Source organism: Kogia breviceps, chromosome 14, assembly GCF_026419965.1.
Source record: "Kogia breviceps isolate mKogBre1 chromosome 14, mKogBre1 haplotype 1, whole genome shotgun sequence".
NCBI lineage: Eukaryota > Metazoa > Chordata > Mammalia > Artiodactyla > Physeteridae > Kogia > Kogia breviceps.
The window spans coordinates 29,670,141-29,698,036 of NC_081323.1; the positions used below are offsets into that span (position 1 = coordinate 29,670,141).

Sequence of the window (27,896 nt, forward strand, 5' to 3'; positions counted from 1 at the left end):
TGCAAAAGCTTTTAAGTTTCATTAGGTCCCATTTGTTTCTTTTTGTTTTTATTTCCATTTCTCTAGGAGGTGGGTCAAAAAGGATCTTGCTGTGATTTATGTTATAGAGTGTTCTGCCTATGTTTTCCTCTAAGAGTTTGATAGTGTCTGGCCTTACATTTAGGTCTTTAATCCATTTTGAGTTTATTTTTGTGTATGGTGTTAGGAAATGTTCTAATTTCATTCTTTTACATGTAGCTGTCCAGTTTTCCCAACACTGCTTATTGAAGAGACTGTCATTTCTCCATTGTATATCCTTGCCTCCTTTGTCATATATTAGTTAACCATAGGTGTGTGGGTTTATCTCTGGGCTTTATATCCTGTTCCATTGATCTATATTTATGTTTTTGTGCCAGTACCATACTGTCTTGATTTCTGTAGATTTGTAGTATAGTCTGAAGTCAGGGAGCCTGATTCCTCCAGCTTGGTTTTTCTTTCTCCAGATTGCTTTGGCTATTCGGGGTCTTTTGTGTTTCCATACAAATTGTGAAATTTTTTGTTCTAGTTCTGTGAAAAATGCCAGTGGTAGTTTGATAGGGATTGCATTGAATCTGTAGATTGCTTTGGGTAGTAGAGTCATTTTCACTATGTTGATTTTCTGATCCAAGAACATGGTACATCTCTCCATCTGTTTATATCATCTTTAATTTCTTTCATCAGTGTCTTATAGTTTTCTGCATACAGGTCTTTTGTCTCCTTAGGTAGGTTTATTCCTAGATATTTTATTCTTTTTGTTGCAATGGTAAATGGGAGTGTTTTCTTAATTTCACTTTCATAGTTTTAATCATTAGTGAATGCAAGAGATTTCTGTGCATTAATTTTATATCCTGCTACTTTACCAAATTCATTGATTAGCTCTAGTATTTTCTGGGAGCATCTTTAGGATTCTCTATGGATAATATCATGTCATATGCAAACAGTGACAGCTTTACTACTTCTTTTCCGATTTGGATTCCTTTTATTTCTTTTTCTTCTCTGATTGCTGTGGCTAAAACTTCCAAAACTATGTTGAATAAGAGTGCTGAGAGTGGGCAACCTTGTTTTGTTCCTGATCTTAGTGGAAATGGTTTCACTTTTTCACCATTGAGGACGATGTTGGCTTTGGGCTTGTCATATATGGCCTTTATTATGTTGAGGTAAGTTCCCTCTGTGCCTGATTTCTGGAGGGTTTTTATCATAAATCAGTGTTGAATTTTGTCAAAAGCATTTTCTGCATCTATTGAGATAATCATATGGTTTTTCTCCTTCAATTTGTTAATATGGTGTATCGCATTGATTGATTTGCGTATATTGAAGAATCCTTTCATATCCTGGGATAAACCCCACTTGATCATGGTGTATGATCCTTTTAATGTGCTGTTGGATTCTGTTTGCTAGAATTTTGTTGAGGATTTTTGCATCTATGTTCATCAGAGATATTGGCCTGTAGTTTTCTTTTTTTGTGACATCTTTTTCTGGTTTTGGTATCAGGGTGATGGTAGCTTCGTAGAATGAGTTTGGGAGTGTTCCTCCCTCTTCTATATTTTGGAAGAGTTTGAGAAGGATAGGTGTTAGCTCTTCTCCAAATGTTTGCTGGAATTCACCTGTGAAGCCATCTGGTCCTGAGCTTTCGTTTGTTGAAAGATTTTTAATCCCAGTTTCAATTTCAGTGCTTGTGATTGGTCTGTTTATATTTTCTATTTCTTCCTGGTTCAGCCTCAGAAGGTTGTGCATTTCTAAGAATTTGTCCATTTCTTCCAGGTTGTCCATTTTATTGGCATATAATTGCTTGTAGTAATCTCTCATCATCCTTTGTATTTCTGCAGTGTCAGCTGTTACTTCTCCTTTTTCATTACTAATTCTATTGATTTGAGTCTTCTCCCTTTTTTTCTTGATGAGTCTGGCTAATGGTTTATCAATTTTGTTTATCTTCTCAAAGAACCAGCTTTTAGTTTTATTGATCTTTGCTATCGTTTCCTTCATTTCTTTTTTTTTTTTTTTTTTTCTTGCGGTACACGGGCCTCTCACTGCTGTGGCCTCTCCCCTTGAGGAGTATGGGCTCCGGACGTGCAGGCTCAGTGGCCATGGCTCATAGGCCCAGCCGCTCCGTGGCATGTGGGATCTTCCCATACCGGGGCATGAGCCCATGTCCCCTGCATCAGCAGGCAGACTCTCAACCACTGCACCACCAGTGAAGCCCTCCTTCATTTCTTTTCATTTATTTCTGATCTGATCTTTATGATTTCTTTCCTTCCGCTAACTTTGGGGTTTTTTTGTTGTTCTTCTTCTTCTTTCTCCAGTTGATTTGGGTGTAAGTTTAGGTTGTTTATTTGAGATTTTTCTTGTTTCTTGAGGTAGGATTGTATTGCTATAAACTTCCCTCTTAGAACTGCTTTTGCTGCATCCCATAGGTTTTGGGTCGTTGTGTTTTCATTGTCATTTTTTTCTAGGTATTTTTTGATTTCCTCTTTGATTTCTTCAGTGATCTCTTGGTTATCTAGTAGTGTAATGTTTAGCCTCCATGTGTTTGTATTTTTTAGAGATTTTTTTCCTGTAATTGATATCTAGGCTCATAGCATTTGGTCAGAAAAGATACTTGATATGATTTCAATTTTCTTAAATTTATGAAGGCTTGATTTTTGAACGAAGATATGATCTATCCTGGAGAATCCTCCATGAGCACTTGAGAAGAAAGTGTATTCTGTTTTTTTTTTTTTTTTTTTTTGCGGTATGCGGGCCTCTCACTGTTGTGGCCTCTCCCATTGCGGAGCACAGGCTCCGGACGCGCAGGCCCAGCGGCCATGGCTCACGGGCTTAGTTGCTCCGCGGCATGTGGGATCTTCCCGGACCAGGGCACGAACCCGTGTCTCCTGCATCGGCAGGCGGATTCTCAACCACTGCGCCACCAGGGAAGCCCTATTCTGTTGTTTTTTAATGGAATGTCCTATAAAATCAATTAAGTCCATCATGTTTAATGTATCATTTAAAGCTTGTGTTTCCTTATTTATTTTCATTTTGGATGATCTGTCCATTGGTGAAAGTGGGGTGTTTACATCCCGTACTATGATTGTGTTACTGTCGATTTCCCCTTTTATGGCTGTTAGTATTTGCCTTATGTATTGAGGTGCTCCTATGTTGGGTGCATAAAAATTTACAATTGTTATATCTTCTTCTTGGATTGATCTCTTGATCATTATGTAGTGGCCTTCTTTGTCTCTTGTAATAGTCTTTATTTTAAAGTCTAATTTGTCTGATATGAGAATTACTACTCCAGCTTTCTTTTGATTTCTATTTGCATGGAATATGTTTTTCCTTCTCTTCACTCTCAGTCTGTATGTGTCCCTAGGTCTGAAGTGCGTGTCTTGTAAACAGCATACATACAGGTCTTGTTTTTGTATCCATTCAGCCAGTCTATGTTTTTTGGTTGGAGCATTTAATCCATTTACATTTAAGGTAATTATCGAAATGTATGTTCCTATTACCATTTTCTTTATTGTCTTGGGTTTATTATTGTAGGTCTCTTCCTTGTCTTGTGTTTCCTGCCTAGAGTATTTCCTTTAGCATTTGTTGTAAAGCTGGTTTGGTGGTGCTGAATTCTCTTAGCTTTTGCTTGTCTGTAAAGGTTTTAATTTCTCCGTCGAATCTGAATGAGATCCTTGATGGGTAGAATAATCTTGGTTGTAGGTTTTTCCCTTTCATCACTTTAAATATGTCCTGGCACACCCTTATGGCTGGCAGAGTTTCTGCTGAAAGATCAGCTGTTAACTTTATGGGGATTCCCTTGTGTGTTATTTGTTGCTTTTCCCCTGCTGCTTTTAATATTTTTTCTTTGTATTTAATTTTTGATAGTTTGATTAATATGTGTCTTGGTGTGTTTCTCATTGTATTTATCCTGTGTGGGACTCTCTGTGCTTCCTGGACTTGATTAACTCCGTCCTTTCCCATATTAGGGAAGTTTTCAGCTATAATCTCTTCAAATATTTTCTCAGTCCCTTTCTTTTTCTCTTCTTCTTCTGGGACCCCTATAATTCGAATGTTGGTGCATTTAATGTTGTCCCAGAGGTCTCTGAGACTGTCCTCAATACTTTTCATTCTATTTTCTTTATTCTGGTCTGCGGTAGGTATTTCCACTATTTTATCTTCCAGGTCACTTATCCGTTCTTCTCCCTCAGTTATCCTCCTATTGGTTTCTTCTAGAGAATTTATAATTTCATGTATTGTGTTGTTCATCATTGTTTGTTTGCTCTGTAGTTCTTCTAGGTCCATGTTAAACGTTTCTTGTACTTCCTCCATTCTATTTCCAAGATTTTGGATCATCTTTACTATCATTACTCTGAATTATTTTTCAGGTAGACTATCTATTTCCTCTTCATTTGTTTGGTCTGGTGGGTTTTTACCTTGCTCCTTCATCTGCTGTGTATTTCTCTGTCTTCTCATTTTGCTTAACTTCCTGTGTTTGGGGTCTCCTTTTTGCAGGCTGCAGGTTTGTAGTTCCCATTGTTTTTGGTGTCTGCCCCCAGTGGGTAAGGTTGGTTCTGTGGGTTGTGTAGGCTTCCTGGTGAACGGAACTGGTGCCTGTGTTCTGGTGGATAAGGATGGATCTTGTCTTTCTGGTTGGCAGGACCATGTCTGCTGTTGGGTTTTGGGGTGTCTGTGAACTTATTATGATTTTAGGCAGCTTCTCTGCTAATGGGTGGGCTTGTGTTCCTGTTTTGCTAGTTGTTTGGCCTGCGGTGTCCAGCATTGTAGCTTGCTGGTCATTGAGTGGAGCTGGGTCTTAGTGTTGAGACGGAGATCTTTGGAAGAGCTCTCACCAATTAATATTATGTGGGGCCAGGAGGTCTCTGGTGGACCAATGTCCTGAATTTGGCTCTCCCACCTCAGAGACCCAGCCAGAGCATCAAGACCCTGTCAGCCACACAACTCAGAAGAAAATGGAGAAAAAAAAGGAAAGAAAGACAAAGAAAAAAGAAATAAAATAAACATATTAAAATAAAAAATAATTATTAAAATTAAAAAGTAATTTTGGGCTTCCCTGGTGGCGCAGTGGTTGAGAGTCTGCTTGCCGATGCAGGGGACACGGGTTTGTGCCCTTGTCCAGGAAGATCCTACGTGCCGCGGAGTGGCTGGGCCCATGAGCCATGGCTGCTGAGCCTGCGCGTCTGGAGCCTGTGCTCCGCAGTGGGAGAGGCCACAACAGTGAGATGCCCGTGTACCACAAAAAAAAAAAAAAGTAATTTCAAAAGAGGAAGGAAAGAAGAGAGCAGCCAAACCAATAAACAAATCCATCAATGATAACAAGTGCTAAAAACTGTACTAAAAAAAAAAAAAATCACATACACACACAAAAAAGTGGACAGACAGAACCCTAGGATAAATGGTAAAAGCAAACCTATACAGACAAAATCACACAAAGAAGCATACATATACACACTCACAAAAGAAGAAAAAGGATATATATATATATATATATCCTTTATATATATATATATATATATATATATATATAAAGGAAGAGAGCAACCAAATTAATAAACAAATTAATAGATCTACCAATGATAATAAGCTGTAAATACTAAACTGAGATAAACATTAAACCAGAAACAAATTATATGCAGAAAACAAACCCCAAGTCTACAGTTGCTCCCAAAGTCCACCACCTCAAATTTTGGGGTGATTCGTTGTTGATTCAGGTATTCCACAGATGCAGGGTATATCAAGTTGATTGTGGAGATTTAACCCACTGCTCCTGAGACTGCTGGGAGAGATTTCCCTTTCTCTTCTTTGTTCACACAGCTCCTGGGGTTCAGCTCTGGATCTGGCCCTGCCTCTGGGTGTAGTTCACCCTCTGCTGTCTCTTCTTTGCCCAGATAGGAGGGGGTTAAAGGAACGGCTGATTAGGGGGCTCTGGCTCACTCAGGCCTTGGAGGAGGGAGGGGTATGGAATGCGGAGTGAGCCTGCAGTGGTAGAGGCCAATGTGATGTTGCAAAAGTCTGAGGCGCGCCGTGTGTTCTCCCGGGGAAGATGTCCCTGGATCATGGGACCCTGGCAGTGGCGGGCTGCACGGGCTCCCAGGAGGGGAGGTGTGGATAGTGACCTGTGCTTGCACGCAGGCTTCTTGGTGGCTGCAGCAGCAGCCTTAGCGTTTCATGCCCATCTCTGGTGTCCATGCTGAAAGCCGCGGCTCGCACCCGTCTCTGAAGCTCGTTTAGGCAGTGCTCTGAATCCCCTCTCCTCGTGCACCCTGAAATAATGGTCTCTTGCCTCTTAGGCAGTTCCAGACTTTTTCCTGGACTGCCTCCCGGCTAGCCATGGTGCACTATCCACCTTCAGGCTGTGTTCATGCCGCCCACCCCATTTCTCTCCCTGGGATCTCACCTCCGAAGCCTGAGCCTCAGCTCCCAGCCCCCGCCTGCCCCAGTGGGTAAGCAGACAAGCCTCTCAGGCTGGTGAGTGCTGGTCGACACTGATCCTCTGTGCGGGAATCTCTCCACTTTTCCCTCTTCACCTCTGTTGCTGCGCTCTTCTCCATGGCTCCAAAGCTTCCCCCCACCCACCCCCCATCTCTGCCAGTGAAGAGGTTTCCTAGTATGTGGAAACTTTTCCTCCTTCACAGCTCCCTCCCAGAGGAGCAGGTCCTGTCCCTATTCTTTTGTCTCTGTTTTTTTCTTTTTTCTTTTGCCTACCCAGGTACCTGGGGAGTTTCTTGCCTTTTGGGAATTCTGAGGTCTTCTGCCAGCGATCTGTAGGAGTTGTTCCACATGTAGATGTATTTCTGATGTATATGTGGGGAGGAAGGTGATCTCCACGTCTTACTCCTCTGCCATCTTGAAGATCCCCTCCGCCATATATGCATTTTGTATTTAATATATACAGGACCATTTTTATCCTTGGATACCTGTAGGAAAATGCCATCACTTTGGAAGGGCATTATTTAACAGGAAGAATGCCTTTCATCGCTCTTGAATTTGAGTGTTTTCAAAACCTTTGAGGCCACACCTTCATTTTATTTCATTAAAAATGGGTCCTTCATAGGGCTATAGAAGTTGAGAATGGTTAGGCAACTACATGCTAAGTCAATGAGCTTTTTTTAAGAGACACAGATATAACATAATAGTAATTTGTCATTGATTCTGCAAACCATTTCCCTGCCATGGATTTGCTTTCTCCCTGCCTTTTGCTGTCTGTTCACCCCAGAGAGGTCATTTCTCCGGTTTGTAGCTGACTCTGTATTGACAGTGATACCTGGAGGTAGCCAGGTAGCTGAACCCTAACAGACAGGATTTGCCGGGTGTGATGTGGGACACAGAGGACATTTCTAAACACTTGGCACCACTCCAGGTGGGAAGGGGAGGGACGTGGAGCCACTTGAGGTTATCCTGGTGCCCGTGCTAGCATCCCCACATTGGAAATCAGTGAGTCACTGTGTCCCTGAAAAGCCAACAGTGGGTCTCCCTTGCCCATGCTCGAGTATTGCATCAAATAACAATATTTTCAATGATTATATAACTACTTGTTCAGGCTGTTATCTAATTAAAAACAAGTGAATTTCCTCACCCTTATCAAATCTAAGATGCCATTATTATTAGATGGACCCTTACTTTATGTACCATTAAGAAAAAAACATGGCCAATTAAACTGTGACACAATGTCTTAATAAGAGCCCCGAACAGAATATGAATCAGTCATATGTCTTATTGCTTTGAAATTTCCTTTATCTATTCAGGGAGGAGAGCCAATTTACGTACCCTTCAATTGCATTGTTTGCTGCGTGATGGGAAAAAAACTTTTGCATGTGTCTCGGTAGCAAAATGTGACACAGCTTCATCTGCTTGTAGGTATCTATCATCCCTGATTTGTTCCTGTAAAGCATTTGATTGTTTCATTGCAAGAAAATATGGAATTAGAGCCATTCCCTCCAATGACTAATATTTGCTTCATTAATATCAAATTTGCACCCTGCCGCTCAGTTTCTGGGCCTTCATGGGAACATAATAAGTGTTCATTTTGATGCCAAATCATGCTGTAATCTTTTTGAAGGTGTGGTCAGCAGCAGTTAAACTCAACACATGTTGTCCCAGAATGCACATGACTCTCCGGAAATGATGACAGTGAACAGCCTTGACCAAGTCACCTGTGCCCAGGAAAGGACAACTGTGTCACTGCTGCTACCTGGCCTATCCCAACGGCTAAGGTGACATTGACCGTGAGGCTGATTTCAGGGATGCTAATGTGGAAAAAATGTGCATCCTAGAACTGATGAAATTCAGTAAAGTCACTCAACTTCCAAAACACTTTTTTTTTTCCCACATATAAATGTATAAGAATGGTTGCCAGTGATTGTCATGGGGTGGCAATAATTTGAACTTTTTTTTTTTTTTTTTCGCGGTACGCGGGCCTCTCACTGTTGTGGCCTCTCCCGTTGTGGAGCACAGGCTCCGGACGCGCAGGCCCAGCGGCCATGGCTCACGGGCTTAGTTGCTCTGTGGTACGTGGGATCTTCCTGGACTGGGGCACGAACCCGTGTCCCCTGCATCGGCAGGCGGATTCTCAACCACTGCGCCACCAGGGAAGCCCTAATTTGAACTTTTAAAAACGTTTGCGGGCCCACCAGGGAAGCCCTAATTTGAACTTTTAAAAACGTTTGCGGGCCCACCAGGGAAGCCTTAATTTGAACTTTTAAAAACGTTTGCGGGCCCACCAGGGAAGCCCTAATTTGAACTTTTAAAAACGTTTGCGGGCCCACCAGGGAAGCCTTAATTTGAACTTTTAAAAACGTTTGCCGGCTTCCCTGGTGGCGCAGTGGTTGAGAATCTGCCTGCCGATGCAGGGGACACGGGTTCGTGCCCCGGTCCGGGAAGATCGATCCCACATGCCGCGGAGCAACTAAGCCCGTGAGCCATGGCCGCTGGGCCTGCACGTCCGGAGCCTGTGCTCCGCAACGGGAGAGGCCACAACAGTGAGAGGCCCGCATACCGCAAAAAAAAAAAAAAAAAAAAAAAAAATTTGCAAAATAATGATAATAGCCATGTAGGTAATATGGGTGTAGGAGGGATTGGGACAGATGGAGTTGATAAGAAAAATGCAAGTTAAAAAAATTTACTCTTTGAATTATAGAGGCTTAAGGAACAACAGCAAAGACCATGTGTTGCCCCCAATATCCATTCCTCCCTTTAGCCTTAGTAAAGAGATCTCAATTTTGTGCAAGGCAGCAATGCACCCAACTAAGAGAATATGTTTCCCAGCCTCCCTTGCATCTGGCATGACCATATGACTCAATTTTGGCCACTGAGCTGGAAGTAGAAGTAGTTGGAATGGGAATTCTGAGATGGCTGCTTAAAGGGTGTGGCTTAAGGGAAGGAAGGCCCTTTTTTCTTTCCTTCCTTCTCCTTCCTGCTCCCTGGAATAAGGACGTGATATCTGGATCTCTGGCAGCCATACTAGGCCATCCTTGAGGATGGAAGCCATGCACTAGGATGGGGAGTTAGGCAGGTAGAAGTCTGGCTCTGCCTCAGTAGCCCTGGATTATGTATTTCCAGATTTCTTTTGCATAAGTGAGAAATTATCTTCTATCCTGTTAAAGCTACCGTTTTCTGTTTAAGCTGCATTTTCTGTTGTATGCAGCCAAGCCCAACCCTAACTGAAACAGGACCCTCTTCTTTAGCTAGGGTTCAAGCTCCCACTGTTGGCCTGGCATAATGTGAAGAATGTAAAGGAATTAAAGATATTATAGTTCTTTAAAGAAATAAGAATTTTTCATGGGTAGGGTTACTAATAATTTTGCAGAGGCCAAATTAGTGCCTCATTCACTTCCCAAACTTTACTGTGTGCCTAGCTTGTGCCTGGTGCAATGGTGGGGATGCTGTAGGAACCCCAGCCCACCCTTTAGCCCACGTTGCATGGTTTTGAGTACACTCCTCCCCTTGATAGGAGAGCAAGCCAGAAAGTGTCCTTGTCACTCTCAGCAGATGCCAGAGACAGAACAGTGTGCATTTTCCCCACGTGCTGGAGCTGCAAGAAGTGTTAGGAGCTCCCCATACCCTAACAAAGAGGAAGGTTAAGCAAATCCTTCAGAAAACGAGGCTCAAAACCATGGCGTTGTCTTGACAGCCTCCTCATGCTCTGCTAGGACAGAGGTGATGGCGTTCCTATTGTAGTTTTGAGCCCTTTTAATGATTTTAGCAGAAAGGTTTTTCAAAATTGCATTTTGTGTTTGTGGAAGAGATTCCCGACTTATTGGTTCTTGTCATGTCTGTATCTCCCTACTCTTTATGTATTTGGTAAATATTGCAATACTTTGACCCCAAGAGGTCAATTTGTTTACTTTGAACTCTGAAACTGACACTGATATTTATAGCACTGTCAACCTGTCATTATTTGTTTTGATCAAATTGGGGAAAGGGAAACTTCTCAAAAAGAAGAGAGAGAATGGAAAAGTGTTAAGGAGAAAAAAATTACATTTATAAAGCAAAAATAGGCTTATTAAGAATTTCAGAAATTCTATTTCAAATGGCTTTGAATCTCTCCATCTTCCATTTTCTTGCCTGGACAGAGCTCCCTTTGAAGTCTTTGGAAGCTTTCTTGAAGAAATAATATATACACATGGGTGTGGAGCTGAAAATGGAGCTCCTTGTTTCGCCCTTTTAAAACATGTTTTTCAAAGATTTGCCTTTCGTATTGCAGATGCGAGAGAGGATGTGCAATTTTACCTTGTGTAACATCTTTGCCTGAAAAGCTCCAAGTATTTGTAGACGTTTTTAAATGAATAGTTCCCATGTTTGCCTGCTGAGGAAGGCAGAGGTTTGTATAATTTACTTCCATTTTACACCTGAGGAAACTGATGTTTAAGGAAAAGAGCCTCAGAATTTCAACCAGTAGCAGAGTTAAGAAAACAGTCCCTTGTTTGGACTGGGCTAATGATGCCCTGTCCAATGATCCTGGAGGTTGAATGTGACCCCCAAACGAAAGGGTATCATTAGAAAAAATTCATCGTAGACGCTGTCATGTCCCATTTTAGTATGAATTGGGTTTATTATGTAGGATCATTTGTAGTTACTTTGACTGCTTTCTAGTTTAATGGCCTATTTGTAATTTTAGCAACTTCTGAGTTTGGATCTGTTATTGAAACTGAGTTTTAATACTGCTTTTGTTGTCATTCTAACTCATTCTAAGTGCATGAGAAAAACTAAACCAGATATGGAAGCACAGAACTCAGGTCTGTGTGTATCAGATAAAATTACACTTTAACGAATTTTTCTTTTTGTACACACAGAACAGTTAACAAACATGCATAAAACTCAAAACTATGTCTTTAAGGTCTCTTGATAAATATATGTGAATCACAGCATAAACTCACGTGAGCATGTACGTCAGTATCACTTTTACTAAAAAGATCAAATTTAATCCTAAGTACTTCTCATTATATCTAAATCATTTGTTTGTCATGTAAGCAACTGGAAAAGCACTGACAGAAATAACCTGAATCAGTAGAAATTATGTCAGCACCCTTTAAGAAGGGCTCACGGAACGCAAAGTCAGCATATCTGTCCTTTCATCATTTACCAAATGTCCAAAAATGTGTGGCAGGAATTGTTCAGATAAAACAAACCTAAACTAAAACTAAACGAATGCCTCAAAAAAACAGACATAGCCCCTGACCTCAGAAAGTGAACAGTCTAGGTGAAGGGCGGCAGACAAACCAGATGAGTTAATAAAGGGACCAAACTGCTCAATGACTCTCTCACATGCACAAGATGTTCTAATTCAGAAGCCATAGGAAATTACAGATAAATAGCTTAAAATTTAAACATGTGCTCGTTTCTGTTCCCTATTTTCTCAACAACCCCCTCACCTGACCTTTATCGTCACTTCCTCTGAACCGTCCACACTCCCTCCCCTCCCCACACCTCAAGCCTGGCTCTAGAATTTCCAAACAGGGAGTCCCATTTTATCATTCTTTCTTCTTACATCTCAGGGATGGAACTTAAGGCTTGTGTTTTAAACTTATTATGAGAGCCATAATCAACTTTAAGGAACATTTCTTGCAGCCTTGAAAGGTCAGCTTATACATGATATATGGCCTATTCCTTCTTGCTGGGGTACCTGTTGATCTATTTTAAATCATCCGTTTTTCTAAAAATACTAACTTAGTGTCATTAGGAGAATAGAAGCATAAATGTCTCCAAAGAATATGGAGGTAAGAATCTGATTTCTCACCCGTATTATCACTGGTATGGTATGTAGTTAAATAGCTTACAGAGACTCCTCTGTTTCATCTTTGATAATTTACTATTACAAGGCACATTTAATTTCTGTCTATAAAATATGAGTCAGTAAATACAGCTTTTATTTTTACTTTGCTGTTAAGGAAATAGAAAACAAAAACATACATCTAAAACAGGATCTCTAGTGCACGGGACATTTTTGGTAGATGTTCAGACCAAGAAAAGGAAAAGCTGGCTTGGCTCAGAGGGTCTTCCATACATGTTTTTCTTTACTGGGAAAACCTGTAGTTTGAAGGAACATAAAGGAAGGACATATTCTGCTTCCTTCCAAAAATGCCTTTAGCTTTCAGCTTATGGGCAAAACAAACCCTTTGAAAGCAGAAGAAGCCGTCTTCATTTGCAGTTGTCACTGAAAGATATTTCCAGGCTGGAAAGAATTTCTTTTCAAGGTATTTAAAAACCATCTATCCTAACAAAAGAAAAATGTGGCTTTTTCAGGTCACTTCTTCGTACCCAATGATGAATATGTTTTTAATTAAAGCCTGGGCACAAAATTGGGCTACGTGAGAACCATTGTGGTGCCTGATCCCTCTCCTGAGACACCCACCACCGTTGGTACTGATGCTAACTCTTGACACCCAAGGCCACTTTGTGTATTCAGAGGTTAGAAAGGTGATTTCTGAGGCCTGGCAGCTGTTGGTGTTAAAGCTATTGTGTGGGAAACAAAAGCCATTCTGTTCTGTTCCCCGGGTGCCTTTGTATCATTGATTCAGGAGCTGTTTCATAAATGGGGTATAATTCTTTACCAGGGAATTTCATTACTTCCCATGTTTCAGTGTTAGTATATGCTTCCGGACAGCAGAGGGGAATGTCTGAACATACTTCCTATGGAAGGAATCTTGGGTTCTGACCTCTGTGAAGATGCTTGCATCTTAAGTCTCTTAATTAGACCTGTGACTACATGCCTTCATACCACCATCTATGTTTCCTATCTTCCTCACTCTAAACCACCAGACCCAATCTGCTGCTACCGGGCTTGTCTTGCAAGTTAATGGGAACACAGTACACACTGGCAGCCAGATGTACCAGTGTTAACTAGTTTTCTCGCAGAATTCCTCACTGGCCTGTGCTGGGAAATTTTCATAGGGCAGATCAGAGTGACATTTATTTGAAGAACAGGTGCTCTTTCACCCAAATGATATATTCATTATTGTCATTTAGAAAGTCTTATCGGTTTAGGAAGTTTTTAGTTGCATGTAAAAGAATCAAACTGAGCTAAACAATCAAGGAAACACAGTGGGTTGCAGTCTTTCTCCCCAGCTCTTCCTCCCTCCCTGGGTTGTGCCCTTGCTGTGTGACTTTAAGGTTCCTCCCACTACAGGGGAGTCTGCTTCCCCACCTCATGGGTGTTGGGCTCCACCATGTGACTTGCTTTGGCCAGGCTGAAGAAGTATTTCTTATTTTCACTTACCTTCTTGCACTTCTGCATTGCCATGAGAAGAACAGACCCAGCTCTCTCTCATCAAAAAAGATAAGAGAGGTGAGAGGCTAAGCTGAAATCTTCAGCGTGGAGCCAAAGCCAGCTGAATCCCGCTGACATCAGCCTTCTTCCAGCTGACTCAGTTACATGGGTGAGGATAGATGGCAGTTTTTTAAGCCAATGCATTTTGGGGTGGTTTGTTATGCAACATTGTTTGGCAATAGCTGACTGATATTTATTGCTCATGTAACTGAAGAGTCCAAAGTTAGCATGGGCTTCAGGTAGGATTTGAAAGGAATTCCTGTTCTATTTCTTTGTGATTCTCTTGGGGCTTCATCCCAGAATGGTTTCCCTCTTGGTGGCATGATGACTGTACTATTTCAGGCTTCACAATCTACACCTCGTACCATCTGGAAGGCAAGAGGCTTTTCTTCTTAAACCATCACACAAAAGTCCTGGGCTTCACTCTGATTAGGCCAGCATAGGTCACGTGTCTATCCTGGGCCAATTGTTGAGCAAGGAGGGTGGGATTATGCAACTTGGTTTATGTCAAACAGAGCCCCCTCTTAAAGATGGGAGTGAGTTCAATCTTTTCCAAAATCCCCGGTGTGTCTCATTGGAGGTGGGAGTGGGGGTAGAACAGATGCTGAGAGGCACCAGCAGTGTTTATTATGGTGAGAGTCTAAAACCTCCAAACTTTGTTTTGAATTTCCATTAATACCTTATTTGGCTCAAGACATTTTTTTACCTCCGTGTTGCTGGGCTAGCTCGAGCTAGAGAGAGGGGATTTATCCTCTAGGTCACTCATGTTGCCAGGTAAATTGCAAAGCATGTGACCCCACCCATGCTGCCTTAGGCACTGGAAGGTGGGTGGGAGCCTAGCTTTCCATAGGACTTTACCATTAGCCTGCTGGACTTTCAGCTCCTGGTATCTCAGGATTTTAAGAAAATTAAAAATAGGTTTGATCTACTAGAATTTGAAGGTCTCTGACCTAGAGGGTGAGTTAATGCTAATGTAATGAGAACTTGAACCAGTGGGACACATTGGTGTAGATGTCATTCCACTGACTCCTGTCCTCCATTTCTTATGATGAGAAGTCAGCTGTAAACCCTGTTATTGTCCAGACACACAAGAAGCATCAAATAAAAATGTGTGTTGAATTTATGAATTAAAAAAGAGAATCAAGGTCTTCTGACCCAATCCAACGTTCTTTTAAGAGTACTCCAACTTCCCTGCAGTCCAGTGGTTAAGAGTCCACGCTCCCAATGCAAGGGGCATGGGTTCAATCCCTGGTCGGGAAACTCAGATCCCACATACTGTGCATTGTGGGCAAAAACCAACCAACCAAACAAACAAACAGACCCCACCACCTCTTTGTAAAACCTTCCTTTGTACATTTCATGTTCCCACTGAAGCCTCTGCAGGAAAGTAACCAAAGAAATCAATCCAGGTAATTTTTTCAAACATGGACATTAAAACGATCACCTGTTACTTTCTGTGCTTCTAAGAGCCCTCCCCGACCCTAAGTTATTTGAAAGACTGAACAATCCTTATCATCCAATATGCTTTTGTCATTCAACACATTTGTCATTCTATAAATATTACTGAACACCTACTGTGCTCCAGGTGTTGTGTGAGGGATGCAGAATTGAATGAGTTAATACCTTCCATCAGGCACCCAGCTACTGTAATCTAATTGTTCAAACCATGGACAGAAGGAAAGATTGGGACCTTTGATGAAACTACAGATTCTCAAGCAGCAACTTGCCTGTCTTCTTGGGGAATTATTTACCTTATCATCTCTAGTCATAGATGGCCTGGGTTCTATATGAAACATCTGTCAACAATAAGACGAAAATGATCTAAATCAAGTATTTTGATGTGAACCAGCCTCGGTATTAGGTATATTGCCATATTCTTACATTAATTTCTTAAAAATTGCTTCCCACAAATTTCCTCAGGGCTGCACAGGGGCATTTTTCAGTTTGATTTGCTGGTAATATCCTGGTTAAGTAATTGCCAATTTGGGAATGCAGACTCAGTTACATTTTCCTCAAGTCCCTTTTTCTCTTTGTATTTTTTTCCAGTTGAGTTATGCCTTGAACCATACAAACAGAAAACTAACGTTGGAACCTAAAATAACTATCAACGCCAAGATTGTTGTGGTTGGTGCGTCCACTGTTGGAATTTCCTTCCTAGAGACATTGATATTTTGGTGAGTTGTTTTACTTTGTTTGTTTTTAAAGGGGCCTTTCTCTTCCTACACCTGAGAGGGTCCCTTGAAAGGACAGACCTGAGCTTTTTGCCACCTCACATACATTGCCTATGTGGATTAATGAATCAGTGGAATATTCTAGATCGGGGTTGGCAAACTCTAGCCCCCTAGGTCAAAACAGGTCCACCTGCTTTTGTAAGTAAAGCTTTATGGGAACACAGTCCTGCTCATTTATTTATGTGTTGTCTCTGTTTTGTTGATACAGCGGTAGCTTTGAGTAGCTGTGACAGAGACCAGTTGTCTGGCAGTGCCTAGTATATGTCATTCTGACCCTTTCCAGAAGAAGTTTTCCAGCCCCTGTTCTATACTGGTGCTTCCCTTTTTTGGCTGGATTATAAGAATCACCTAGAGCATTTGTTAAAGATGTAGATTCCCAGACCTCACAGACATAGAGAAGCAGAAACTCCTATGGAGGGCCCTGGGAACCTGTATTTTAACAGGTGCTCTGTGTGATCAAGCAGGTTTGGGGACCAGTTTTGACTGTATGCATCAAAAATAGGCTTCAGAATTGGCAGACAGTCCAGGACCTTTCTTTCAACACCTTCATTTCAGGTGCCAGGGAACAGAGTACATTTCCCCAGGACAACTGAGGTCTGTGCAGCTGTTTGATGTGTTTTCTATTATCCTCAAAGCACTGCACAGTTTCCTTGCAGAGCCTATTTTTCCAATAGGTGATTCCTAACGGTTCTCAGCTCCCCCAATTAGCTCTCCATCTGCTCAGCGAATTTCAGCCTCTCTTTAACAGGAAGAGACCTGGGTTATTGTCCAAGAACTTGGATTCATGGCCTGGCATTGCCACCGCTGGCATGGAACCCTCGATGTGTGCCTGACTTCTCTCAGACCTAGCTTCCTCATTCATTTTGTAAAAAGTCTCTGGATGTTTTCAGAGACCCAGTCTTTGGAGAACCACAGACTCCTAAGTTAGGAGAATCCAGTTTTTCCCAGACCTTTTGCTCAGGATCACATGAGAAACTTTAACTACTGTTCAAAGCTGTAGGTGCTAAGAGGAGAGTGGCACATGGGGAAAGGCATCCCCACCATGACTCCTCTGGAGGCCAGATACGTGGTGAGGGTCTAGACAAGGAAAAGGGTGGAGGAAATGACCCCTAGAAGGTGTTTGTCCCTGGTGGATATGGAGACGAACCAGATGGTTATTTTGCTCATTTGACATCATACGTAACTGCAGATTATTTCACTTTCCAGCCAATTTGTTCAATTATCTGGAGCACACCCTTAGTTAACCAGAAACAAGTCACCTCTCTTTATTGAAATTAGCAACCAAGTTCACAGGCTTTAAATACTGTGGTCAGTCTATAGCAATCTCTCATTGCAAGAAAGAAATCATGAGAAGCACCCAGGAATATCCATTTTCCTGCCTATTCCACTCTGTAGTTTGAGGGCTTTCCCTGTTCTGACAGGTCTCTTCACCTCAGACTCTGAACAGCAATCTGTACAGCCACTTTTGAAAGATGAACAATCAGGGAGGAGTTGTGAAATTACAGTAGTCAAGAAGTTATCATAAACAGATCTTAAATCTTAATTTAGCTATATATCTTGTCATTATGTCTTCTTTAAAATGATTACATTAAGATATACACATATAATTTTCTTTTTGTGCAATCAACTTAGATTTAATAAAGACAGGTATAAATTTTGATATAAGTACTTGGTTGATTAAATTCGTCAATCAGACAGACCTTTTTAAAGCATCTTAAAAGTACTCATAATGCTCTCTCATCATTATACAGATTACGTGCACTAAAAAGAGACTGGGATCAGTTTACGGATATCAAATCCTGAAGAGAGGAAATAATTCTCTCATTATTTTCTCTAATTATTTCAAATCAGCAGTCGCCATAGTAACCTGCTGCAGATTTTACTTTACCCATTTAACTGCCATTTAAACTAAATTTTGTAAATGATTTGAGTTGGAATGAAATTGAAGAAACAGAGTTTTCACCAAACACTGACCTCCAGTGAGGATTAAATCCACATTTTGGAGGCAAGATTTAGGGAAATCGCCCTCCTACGCTCGTGCCCTGCATTATTAAACTCAGTTGGGGCACTGTAGTTCCTGGAAAATCCATTTGAGGCCCAGTACAGCCGCCTCTTTTTCCAGAAAATCTGGTCATCCTGTCATCTGGTGACAAAACAAGCACAACTCTTTATTCTTATATTATTTACATGCAAAAAAAATTGCAAAGCACCTTTGGTTTCCTCTTCAAAGACACCAAAAGCAGTCCTTGCAGAAATTCTCCTTTCCACAAGTGCCACGGTGCTACTAGGGGTGCTGACTTGATTTGCCCAGAGTCACCAACTAATACAGACACCAGGATATAAGCTCCATGTGAGGTGTGAGTGTTAAGGGGATATTTTGGGTTTTGTTTTTTAGTACAACCTTCTGTCTGGTCCTCAGCTGCTACCAGTCCACAGTTACAACTGCACGGAGGACACACTTTCTTTTCTGGTTGTGAGGCCTGTGGGTCACCCTGCATCTTCTTCTTGTCCTTACAAGGGCAAGACCTCCTGGGCCCTCCAGTGCCTGGTGACATGAGTGACAGGTGTTTTCTAGGGACACACACCAGCACCCCCTGTGGTTCTCCGTGTCCTCCTGGTCCTGGTGAATATTCCAGCGCTGGGCTGAGTGGCAGCCCTGCCCTTAGACTTTCTGCAATCTCCATGGACACTCCTGAGGCCCCTGGCTAGCTGATGCAGAAGGGCAAGGGTGCAGGGTGATTCGGGGTGGAGGTGAGACTTGGCTAATTTGTCCCCCCCTCCCCGGGTCTTGTGCATCTGTCTTCTGAGGGCGCTGTGCCCAAGTAACTCCATGGAGGGCAGAGGAGAGAGCGTGTTCAGGCTCCCAGGCCCCACCCTGCGGGCACACACATCCTGGCCTCCTTTCCCCTCATCACCTGCCTTGCCGGGCTGTGTGCCCCCTGGGTGGGGACCAGGGACTGGGCGGAGGAAGGACAGCAGGCACAGAACCAGGGCCGGGGAGCTTTCTTGGGGTGGGGGGCATAGAGGAGGAAACCCTCACTCATCCTATGGAATAGAGGGCAGTGAATTGGAGGGGAAAGGCAACTCATAAGACACTTCGCTGTGAATTATCTGTGTTTCTCATCATGCCCAAGACATTCAGGTGACGGACCTGAGCTCTTTTTAAATTGTGGTTCTCATGTATTTGTTCGGCTGCCTGGCTCTTTGGGACGGAAAGGTGTTGGCTTGGGCACCATAGGTGTTTCATGTACATTATCCTTCTTGGTACTTCTATTAATAAGACCTCTTCAAAACCCCAAACATTGGTTTTTGGCAGAAAGATCTTGGCCTCAGTTATCAGCCCACCTCTGCTATCAACCAGTGCTGTGGTCCCGCCCTCCTCCTCTGCTGAGGGAGGGTCACGGCAGGGCCCCACTGGCCCTGCCAGCCCTGGATGCTGTCACAGTAGGAACTCCACTGACCGTATCAGAGGTCTGAAGGGAACTCCCTATTCTTGATTCAACAGCCAAGGCCAGAGGGGAGTTTCTGTCATCTGTCAAGGAAATGCTATTTCCCAAAGGGGAACTTTGCAATGAAGTCTGAAAGCTCTTTCCAGAAAACAAGGGGCCTCTTTTCACACAGCTTAGCTGGTCATATTTTTACCAGTCCCTTTGTTTACCAGGTCTGGACCTGATGAACTCCCCAAATGTAATGCTTTTACTATGTCAGGCTTTCCACAGTAGTACTCCAAAATCATTAAAAAAAAAAAAAAGAAATATGGATATGCTCTACCAAAAAAGGAGTAGGAGCTGGGTCTATGGACTATCCTGTGTCTTATGTCCTTTTTACTCAAAAGTTTGGTCTGGACTCCAGCAGGATTGGTATCACCTGGGAGCTGATTAGAAACACAGAATCTCAGGCCCTGCCGCAGTCAGTGTCCCAAACAGACATTTTATTTTCCAGAATTATTCACAACAGCATCTTCCCTATGTCTTGGGCGTCAAGTCACTGAGCTGAAGCAGTTACTATTTGATTCTGTTTCAGCTCGTACATCTCTATGCTTTGTGTATTATATTATTTACTCCCAATTATGGAGCAGTTCCTTTTAATCCATTATTTTAAAATCTTTCCTAATTCAGTTCTAATGTAAAGAATCTCTCAAGGAGCCTATAACGGGGCTAGAAAAATTCATGAATGACTCCTGGGAGGACAGTGACTGAAAGCAGCCCTGGGTGGCATCCCGCCGAGGCTGGGTGGTTAGAAGAAGATGCACTTTGGTTCACGGGAACCCCCCACCATCACCTTGGCTTCCACTTCCACCCCCAGGAAGAGATGTCTCAAAACACCCACCAAGTCATCTCACCAAAGGGTGAAGTTTCTGGTTTTCGACCTGGGCATTGATCCCTTATCTGGTGGGTGTGTCGAGGTAACTAAGACTAGCTGATAACGACAGGTCACGTTTGTGAAGCTGCAGTTGTGGCTGGATGACCGGAACACATGTTATCAGGCCACACAGGACCACACAGCATCCGGCCCAGCTGTGGGGTCTGGCGGCAGCAGCCGAGTGCTTGCAGCTTAATGAGGCTTCTTATCTTTACCTTTGAGGACATCTGAAGCCTTCTGTGGCTTGTCACTAATTAGGTGGCTAATTAAGTAGTCAGTGCTTACGTGCTGATCTCAGAGCTGAACCCCATGAACAGGTTGGTGGCTGTCCATGCTGTCGGACTCTGCCACATGAATTGAGGGCTGTGTGCTCGCCCCAATCACCCTTTGGGTACCAGGGAAATGCAGGGTGGTGGCCAGGCCCGTGGCGCGTGCCCGGGGCACAGGTGGAGATCCACGGGGCAGGTCACATCTCACCATCTTGTTATGTTGGCATTACAGTGGGGCCTGTCGGGGCTGATACAGAGGCCCCTCTGATGGCCTCGTAGGGGGGAAATAGAGGGATGGGGCAGTATGTCAGGTTCAAAGGCTCAGCCTCCCCAGGCAGAAGGACCTGACATCCTGCCTCCAGAAAATACTGACCTGGAGCTGTCCCTGGTTCCTAATCACCATCCCATTTCCTAACCTGGTTCCAGTGTTTAAATGTACAGGCATCCCTGGTTTTATTGCGTTTCACAGATACTGCATTTTTTACAAATTGTCTTCACAATTGCACAAAACACAAACCGCATACACGTACCAGTAACAGACTCGCCTGTTCAGCCTCTGTCCTCTACTATCAGGTCATTTTCAAATGACGACATTGGCTCCGTCTTGGTTTGCGGTCCTGCAAAAGCTGAAAACAAAGAGTTTGGTGCAAGTAGTTCATTTGGGGGTGATCACTGGGAACTACCTGAGCGAGCAGGTGAGATGGGACCGGCAGGAATGCCAGCAAAGCCCCCAAATCATGTGCCTTTGGGTCACCACGCACAACGAGGCTCAGTCCCTCCGGGACCCCCTCCGAGGACACAGCTGGGAACAGTCCCTCCGCACCCGAGGAAGTAGGGTATTTACCCACCAGTTCCTGTCCATCTGGTCACCCTGGGCTGTGCTTCCAGCCTGTGCCTCAAGCTGCCACAGTCAGGGGGAGATCCCGGGCAAAGAAGGCAGGAAAGCATTGGGACGGGAGGACCATTTGCAGGTGATGCGGGTGGGACTGCTGCCGGCCCGGTTTCTTTCATTTGTTCTCCTTTCTTGATGTTCATACAGTTGCCCTTTAACGAAGGCGTGGGTCTAGACAAAGGCAGAGGGAAGCGAGGCCAGACGAGAAAACTGTGTCGGGCGCATCTCCTGATCTTCCTCCACCTCTCTTCCCGGGCGTCCTGGCAGCTCTAGAGAGAACTCAGGTGCTCTGCTCCACCAGCAACCTCTGCTGGAACAAAGAGGGAGAGTGGGCCTCTCTTGGCAAATACTTGATTTCTCCTTCGGGATGGAGATGAAATTAGATCAGCAGTTGTCACCTTTAGCGCCGCCTGGGAACCTGTTGCAGGTGCCGATATAGGCCCCCCTGTAAGGACTGAATCGGAAACCCGGGGCCAGAGGCTGGGACCCGTGTTTTCACGCCGGTTTGGGGACCACGAGAACCATTGAGCTGGGGTAGAGTCAGCTCTCTGCCACTACTGTTGGGTCCCAGGTGGACCATCTGACCTCTCTGAACCTCCGTCATTTCCACACCTGTGCAACAGAAAAAGCACCCAGGGTCTCTCCTCCTCCACTGGCAAGAAGGCAAAGCACCTAGAAAGACCTAGCACTCAATTCTTGCTAGACTGACACCTCCCCGCTAATGCCATGTGCATGTCCAGATCCTGGTGGGAGCTGAGCGTTGTGACGGAATTGCCTGGAGAGTCATGATGTGGGAGGTGCCCTCTTCCCCAAGGACTGAGGATGAACCAGAGGCATTTCCTGAGGCGTCCATGCCTGCTTCCCCGCACTGAGGGAGTCAGGGGGTGTCAAACCCCTTACAGCATCTGATGTTAGGTGGAAACATAGGCCAGGGGCCTTCCGTAGAGGTGCCCGGAGCCGTGATCTTTGGGGAAAGGGAGCCATTTTGTGAGACCCAGACCAGGCAAGGCCGCCTACTGAGCAGAGACTTTATCTCTAAGTGTAGTTCTCTGAAGAGGGTTCCTTTCAAAGGAACACTCACCACATGGTAGGGTGCTAGGGCTTGGAAAAAACTGCTTGCATTTCCCTTTTGATTTTAAGAATTGTAGTGAAGAAAAACATTGTGGATCAGCTTCCTAGACCTCGGGGTTAAGGTGGAGTAACTTTCCATATAAGCAACAGTTTGTGGAAATTCCAGACTCTACCATCCCCTACATCAGAGCTACTTGTGGGGGTGCGGGTAAGGGTGGGGAGGTGGTAGTTATAAAAAGACAGCTTCCTGGGCCCCTGTTCCTGTGGTTACAATTTACCAGGTTGGAGTGGGCCCCAGGAATTTGTATTTTTAAGACTCTCCAGGTAATTCTGACATGCAGCCGGGTTTAGTAACCATCTATGTAGACATTTCCTCAAACTTGGCAGTCTTATCGATGAGGAAACCTATTTCCCCCTCTGATTGCTCATTGTAACTGAGCTGTTTTTATGGGCCGTATTTTCCAACCATATTTTAAAATTCTCAACAAATCATAAAACTTCTAAGTCACATCATTACTTCAGGGTTTACCAGGCATAATTATTAATGTATCATTAAACATTGCATAGCTGAAGTCATTACCCTAAGTTCATAGTATTTACATGCTGAAATGGACCTAGTAGAAAGCATTTGACAAAGCTTCATGCTTCAGCTATTCACCATTGAGAATGCAGGTCCAAGGAGATACATCTGCCAAGCATGAGGAAACCTGCCATGATGGTGTCAATAAAGCCTTCCTATCTGCCAACATTCGCCCAAAGCATAAAACCTTTCCTCATCCTTCGAGACCGGAAGTGATCTCACTTGCTTTTGAATTCCCATAATGCTTGGTTTTTCCAGTCCCATGGGACGACCGATTTTGTCTTGTACTTGGCCACCTCTTGTGTGCACAGGCTTTCTGGCTTGTCTTTCATAGCTTCCATCTTGGTATTTACATCTTACATTTATATGCTCAAAGGATAAATGTATGACATTTTTACTTCATGTATCTAGAGATGAAAACATCATAAATCATTTCCCCTAAATCATAAAGCAAAACTCAATTTCATTTTGGTCTTTTTTGCCAGAACTCCCAAATTTTATTCTTATTTGTTCAGTGGACATTTCAAACAATACACTCATTTTCTCTTTTTCAGTAAGGATTTGTTTTCCTTTCATGCAGAGATACATAAGCTTTTCATGTGAAATCCTGAATCCCCAAATCTCCCTCCCCCAAACCCCTTTACCCCGGCCACCAGCCCCCTGCCCTGCCAGGTCCCTGGAGAATCCACAGAGCACTGAGGTCCTGCCAGGCAAGCGATTTTACCTAATGTTGGATCCAGTGCCGATTAGATATCCTTGCCCCAGGACACAAGGCTGGACTTAGGCAGGCTGAAGAGACTTGCTCCTTGGCCCCTTCCTCTGGGCTTTATCCGGGTTCCTACAGGGGCTTCCACGAGCAGGGGAGCCGTGGAAGATGGCACCCACCCCATGAACACTGACTGCATCCCTTCTATCGATAGAGAGCTCAGAATCCTTGACCACACACCCCTACCCCTCTGGTCTCCCCCAGAGGTCAGGGTGTGCTGTTACTGACAGCTTTGTTGCCACGCGTGCAGCTGCTGTGTCATTTTTACTCACACAATAAAAATGAAGTCAGTAGCCAAGGACATTGTCCAGAAGTGTCTTTTGTGATCTAAGTGGAAAAAATATTGCTGAAATTAAACATTTTTCAAGGAAAAACTGTAGATTCTCTTAACTGGTTCTCATAATAAATATTTTGTTTTGATTTGTTTTGTCCCTATTTTTCCTCTCCTACTGGAAGTTCATATAACTCCTAACTTTTAAATCCCATCATTTTATCATTAATTTTGTGGAATTATGTGGTACCATTAAGACCAAATTAAGTCGGAGTTATTCTTTGACAAGTCACATATGCAGTTAGGTTAAATATCTATCTTGAGCTGGGACTTACTGTCAGTTGGCAGATATTTTTGTCATTGCTCGAGCAATTCAGAAGGCAGAGATTTTAGTAAATTAAATTGTAACATTTAGTTTGATATGGGATAATTAATTTCCCTCTACATTATTTGTTCAAATAAAAGCATTAATGAAAACAGTTAATTAAATCACTTGATTTGGTTGTCCTTGTTATGTGCCCCCCCCAAAAAAAGGAAATCAGCAAAAACATAAAAATAAAAAATAATAAGCATTCACCTGGCAGGTTGACAGGTTTCTACTGCTCAGAAGGGTAAGCAACATGAGAAGTGTTACCTTTCTTTTACCATGTTCACCATAAATTGGCAATGTGACCCTCTTTATTTGAAGGATAAGAATGCTCAGACCTAATTTTGTAGCTGTCCTCCCGAAACATGGAATGAAACGCAATAGCTTTTACTTATTTCCCTGGATACTCTAATCCCTCCTTGCTTTACAAGTATCTTTGAGCTGTGCCTCCCTCTGTATCCACAGCAACGTGAAATCCCACCGGAATTATCTGCTGTGGAAATGCAGGTGCACTTGTTTAATGTTTCATTGGCCTGAGCACTTCACTTGAACTTTTTTTGGTTCCACAACACGGTGACCTTTGATTTTGGATCAGAGGGCTCACAATGATGCTAGATTTCGTTTCTATACGTTAAGCTGATACCATTAGACCTGAGATAGTGCTTTTCCCGAGGCACTGCTGCTTCTGCCATCTCGTCTAACACGTGTCCAAACCAGGATGCACCCCGTGACCCACCTCCATGTACAGGAACTTTTTTTAAAAAATTCATTAATTAATTTATTTTTGGCTGCGTTGGGTCTTCGTTGCTGCGTGCGGGCTTTCTCTAGTTGAGGCAAGCAGGGGCTACTCTTCGTTGCTGTGCGCGGGCTTCTCATTGCGGGGGCTTCTCTTGTTGTGGCGCACGGGCTTAGTTGCTCCGTGGCATGTGGGATCTTCCCAGACCAGGGCTCGAACCCGTGTCCCCTGCATTGGCAGGCAGAGTCTTAACCACTGCTCCACCAGGGAGGTCCCTGCAGGAACTTTTTGAATATGCATAGGTAATCAGAATAAAAGCCTTAAATGTGTTATATCCATATTTCATACTCAGAAGAGCTAAGATCTATTTGTACATTATAAATGGTATAATGACTTTGGACTGATACTCTTAGATAGTTATAAATTTAAGAAATCAAATATTTGGATGTTTCCAAATCAGATGGCAGAGATAACTATCACAGCAAAATATGAGATTGAAGATAAAATGGAAATGCTGATGGTAATTTCATATAAAGTCATGAAAGAGACAGGGAACCTTCATGGAAGAGCAAAAAGGTTGATGTTACAAAGAAGGGTGAAGAGGCTAGGTTAGGCCCCAACCATAAGGGCCTGAGATACCATGCTCATGAATTTGGACTTAGTATTTTGGTTATAAAAATAGGTAACATTCATTGAAAATGTTTTGTGCAGCAGGCAATAGTCTAAACATTTTACAGATATTATTTCATCTCATCTTCACAGCACCGCTGTGAGGAGCTAGGTTCTATTATTCCCATTTTACCGGCTAGTAGCGGAGCCACAGAGAGGTTGAATTACTTGCTCAAAGTTAAAGAGCTAGAAAGTGCTCGGGCCAGGAGTCCAGTGAGACAATCTGACCCTTGAGCCCATGGTCTTAGCTGCTCTGCTCTGCATCTACCAAAGCGGTGAGCAGACATAGACGTGAGATGGGATTTAATTTAAAAAGAGGTTTCCAGTAGCTGTGTGGAAGATGGGCAGGAGAGAGGCTTGTGCCGGGACGACTACCCCTGAGACTGTTTTCTCTGGGCAGGAAGGTGAGCGAAGGCAGTGTGTCCTGGGAATGGCAAGTGTTGAGCATTCAAGAGATGTAGATGACGTAGACATGACCAATTGTGGGAAGGGAGAGAGAGGGTAGGAGTTTGAGGTTGGCTCCCAAATTCCTAACTAGAGAGGCAGTCTGTTGACCATGCCTTTGATGAAGTTAAAAGAGGAGTGGGACGGGGCCACAAGGACCTTTGTTTGGACACGTATTGAATTTGGGATGCCTGTGGAGGGACCACGCTAGGACTGATGGGCATCTGGAAATTAGGTTTCTAGCTCAGAAGAAAATGATAATGTAAAGATGTAAGATGAAGTTGTGGTGTCAATCACATCACCCAGGGAGCTGGGCATGGAGACTGTGAAGTTTGGCAAAGGATTGATGGGGCACGGAGGAGGAGCTGGCGAGGAAAGCAGTCTTCAAAGAGAACCTTACAACAGTGCTGTCTCAGACTGCGTGTTCTATGGCGATAGCTCCTAGGTGGGGCCTCCTGCATGGTCCCAGCTGTCCACATGTCCTCCAGTCCTTGTTCCTCAGGATTCCCACCAGCAGTGGCACCCCACCCACCGTTGCTAGTCCCTGGGTGAGCCCCAGAACCCTGCCCACACCTCTGCCTTCACTCAGTCAAACCCTGTGGAGTCGGCTGTCTACTTTCTGCTCAGACCCTGACTGATACAAGCATCTTCCCTCATCACCCCCTACCCCCCGACCTTTCCTTTAGTAGTCAATACATAGAGATTTCTAGTTGCTTTCCAGTGTTTATTCTGTACTTTGTCCTTGATAACAGAACCCTGGGCAGTGTGGTTCTTGGAAAACCCATTGTGTTTCTCTTTGAAAAGCCACATTTCTCAGCCTCCCTTGCTGCTATAGCCATGTCACTAAGTTCTCCCACATCAGCAGAAATGTCATGTGAGACTTTCAGGGAAGCTCTTTAATGGGCAGCCCTTTCTACCCATTCCTCCTCCCTTCGTCCTGTAATGTGGATGTGGGGTGTGATGGCTGGAGCTCCAGGAGCCACCTTGGACCTGAGGTGACCTTGTGAATGGAACGCACACATTGAGAAGTGGAGAAGCAGGGCCTGCTGACAGCGTGGCTCCACCTGTCAGCATTAGACAGGTCACTTCGAGGTTTCTTAAGTGCAGTTGTAAGAGAAACTTGCTGGGATAGGGAGAGTGAGAGACAGGAGAGGAACTTGAAGAGGAGACAGGGTTAATGGGACACCCCTCCCTTCTAAATGGGGGGAATGGAAGATGGCTCTTGTAGTTGTATCTAGAGGTGGCAAGAAGGGAAATGGAGGGAGGGGTCTTGCCAGGGGGCTAGTTTCTGTTTTCCTTATGATGTGGGAGATGTTCTCACTTGAGAATGAGGAAGGGGGATAGTAGGGAGAACAAGAAAGGGTGAAGTAGGGACCTTGAAGATTGGATATAGAACCAGAATAGCCACAATGAAGAACGCAAAAGGAATTTGGCTAAGGCTGGAGAAGAAGGGTGGAAAGCTGGTTCCTTAAT

At 43.6% G+C, this 27,896-nt stretch overlaps 1 protein-coding gene across 4 annotated transcripts in view; it reads left to right on the plus strand.

Annotated features, from left to right (window-relative positions):
- CFAP61 (cilia and flagella associated protein 61) overlaps nt 1-27,896 on the plus strand; it is a 272,631-nt gene that overhangs the window by 153,579 nt on the left and 91,156 nt on the right. For all 4 annotated transcript variants that reach the window (XM_067013791.1, XM_059038853.2, XM_067013793.1 and 1 more), the window contains one exon: nt 15,812-15,939. In XM_067013791.1, coding sequence (XP_066869892.1) covers nt 15,812-15,939 — 128 coding nt within the window. The remainder of the gene's footprint in view (nt 1-15,811; nt 15,940-27,896) is intronic.